Source organism: Sciurus carolinensis, chromosome 11 (genome assembly GCF_902686445.1).
Source record: "Sciurus carolinensis chromosome 11, mSciCar1.2, whole genome shotgun sequence".
Classification (NCBI taxonomy): Eukaryota; Metazoa; Chordata; class Mammalia; order Rodentia; family Sciuridae; genus Sciurus; species Sciurus carolinensis.
Window position 1 is genome coordinate 24,890,348 of NC_062223.1, and position 1,749 is coordinate 24,892,096.

Consider the following 1,749-nt stretch of genomic DNA (forward strand, 5'->3'; position numbering starts at 1 on the left):
AGAACTCTCTCTCAGGAAACACAAGAAGGGACTCAAATTCTGCAGCCCACACTGAATGCTGAAGTCACCTGACACAGGGTGTCCTACAGTAGAGGTTTAGTGAGTCTCTACCCTCTATCCATCTTAAGTCCTGGTTGTTCTTCAACAGTAACTAAGATCACTGTCATCCATATTTTATAACATGAAATGGTATGAATAAATTTCTGTTTCTAATGGGCAAAATATTTTGTTTTCACTCTGTAAAGATTTTGCAAAGAATAGAGAGAAGGGAGAGTAATCAGTAGGTAATCTCTCTTTCCATTCTTTCTTTCTTTATTAGATTCAAAGAAACATAAAATTCAAATCTTTTGAATTTATATATGAAATATCAAGTTGCCCATTCAGATCTGATAACTCATGTGAATGTAAAAGTCATTTCCTGACCCCTATGTGAAGGTTTTTTCATACATATAAATATTACCATGTTTCTATACAAAGGAAATCCTATAAAGTTTTTTAATCAAAAACAATTTGTTATTAATTCAGAAATTTAATTTTTCAAGTTTTAATGTCTATCTTTCATCAGAAAACACCACCACTCTCTTCCACACTTTTCTTATGGCATTTTTCACTTCCTGATTCCTGAAAGTGTAAATCAAAGGATTAAGCAAGGGACTCAGGATGGTGTAAAATATGGCCACCATTTTGTCAGACGTGAAGGCAAACGGAGGTCTTGCATAGGTACATATGCAGGGAACAAAAAACAAAATCACAACAGTAATGTGCGATCCACAGGTGGACAGAGCTTTCCTCCGCCCTTCAGCACTGTGTGTCCTCAGGGAGAACAAGATGACACCATAGGAGACAAGCAACAGGGAGAAGATGATGATGCAGATTAACCCACTATTGGCAATCACCAGAAGGCCTAGGATGTGGGTGTCAGTGCAGGACAGCCCCAATAATGGGTACAGGTCACACATGAAATGATCAATGACATTAGATCCGCAAAAGGGCAGTTGGAATGTAAAGAGAATCTGGATGATGGAATGCAAGAAGCCCCCTGTCCAGGCCACCCCCACCAGAATGCCACAGAGCCTCCAGTTCATGATGGAAGAGTAGTGCAAGGGCTTGCAAATGGCCACATAGCGGTCAAAGGCCATGACAGAGAGGACAATTACCTCTGCCCCTGCAAGGAAGTGTTCAGCAAAAAGTTGAATCATGCATCCTTCATAAGAGATGGTTTTCCTTTCACGAATGGAGTCCACAATCATTTTTGGTGTGATGGAAGAGGAGAAGCAGGCATCCAGGAAGGACAGGACTGCCAGGAAGACGTACATGGGGGAGCCCAGCAGTGCAGGGCTGCAGAGGATACTTACTATAATCAGCATGTTGCCCAAAACAGTTGCAATGTAGACCAACAAAAACACAACAAAAATCATTTTCTGAACTCTTGGAATATTCGAAAGTCCCAGTAGGACAAAATCAGTTACAGTGCTCTGGTTTTGCATCATTTCCAAGGAAAATATGAAGGTAAAAGATTGATCATGTAAACCTACAATTAGAATTAAAAATTGCTTCATGCTATTTATAATATTATAGTCATCAACTAGTTTGTGCTTCATTATTTGAACTTATCTTGAGTGTTTTTTGTTTTTGTTTTTTTTATCACCAAGAACATAATATTAGACTTTTATTGAAGGCTATTGTAGATCAGGCAAAACTGAGGTGGAGATACATTATTGTGCACTGAAGAAAACCAGATTTCCAAAT

General features: G+C 38.8%; 1 protein-coding gene across 1 annotated transcript; it reads right to left on the reverse strand.

The window, feature by feature from the left end:
* Positions 1–551: 551 nt before the first annotated feature.
* On the reverse strand, positions 552–1,493 carry LOC124959808 (olfactory receptor 4C15-like). Its single transcript, XM_047518223.1, has one exon. The coding sequence runs from the start codon at positions 1,488–1,490 to the stop codon at positions 552–554; it is 939 nt and encodes a 312-aa protein (XP_047374179.1). The 5' UTR covers positions 1,491–1,493.
* Positions 1,494–1,749: the final 256 nt, after the last annotated feature.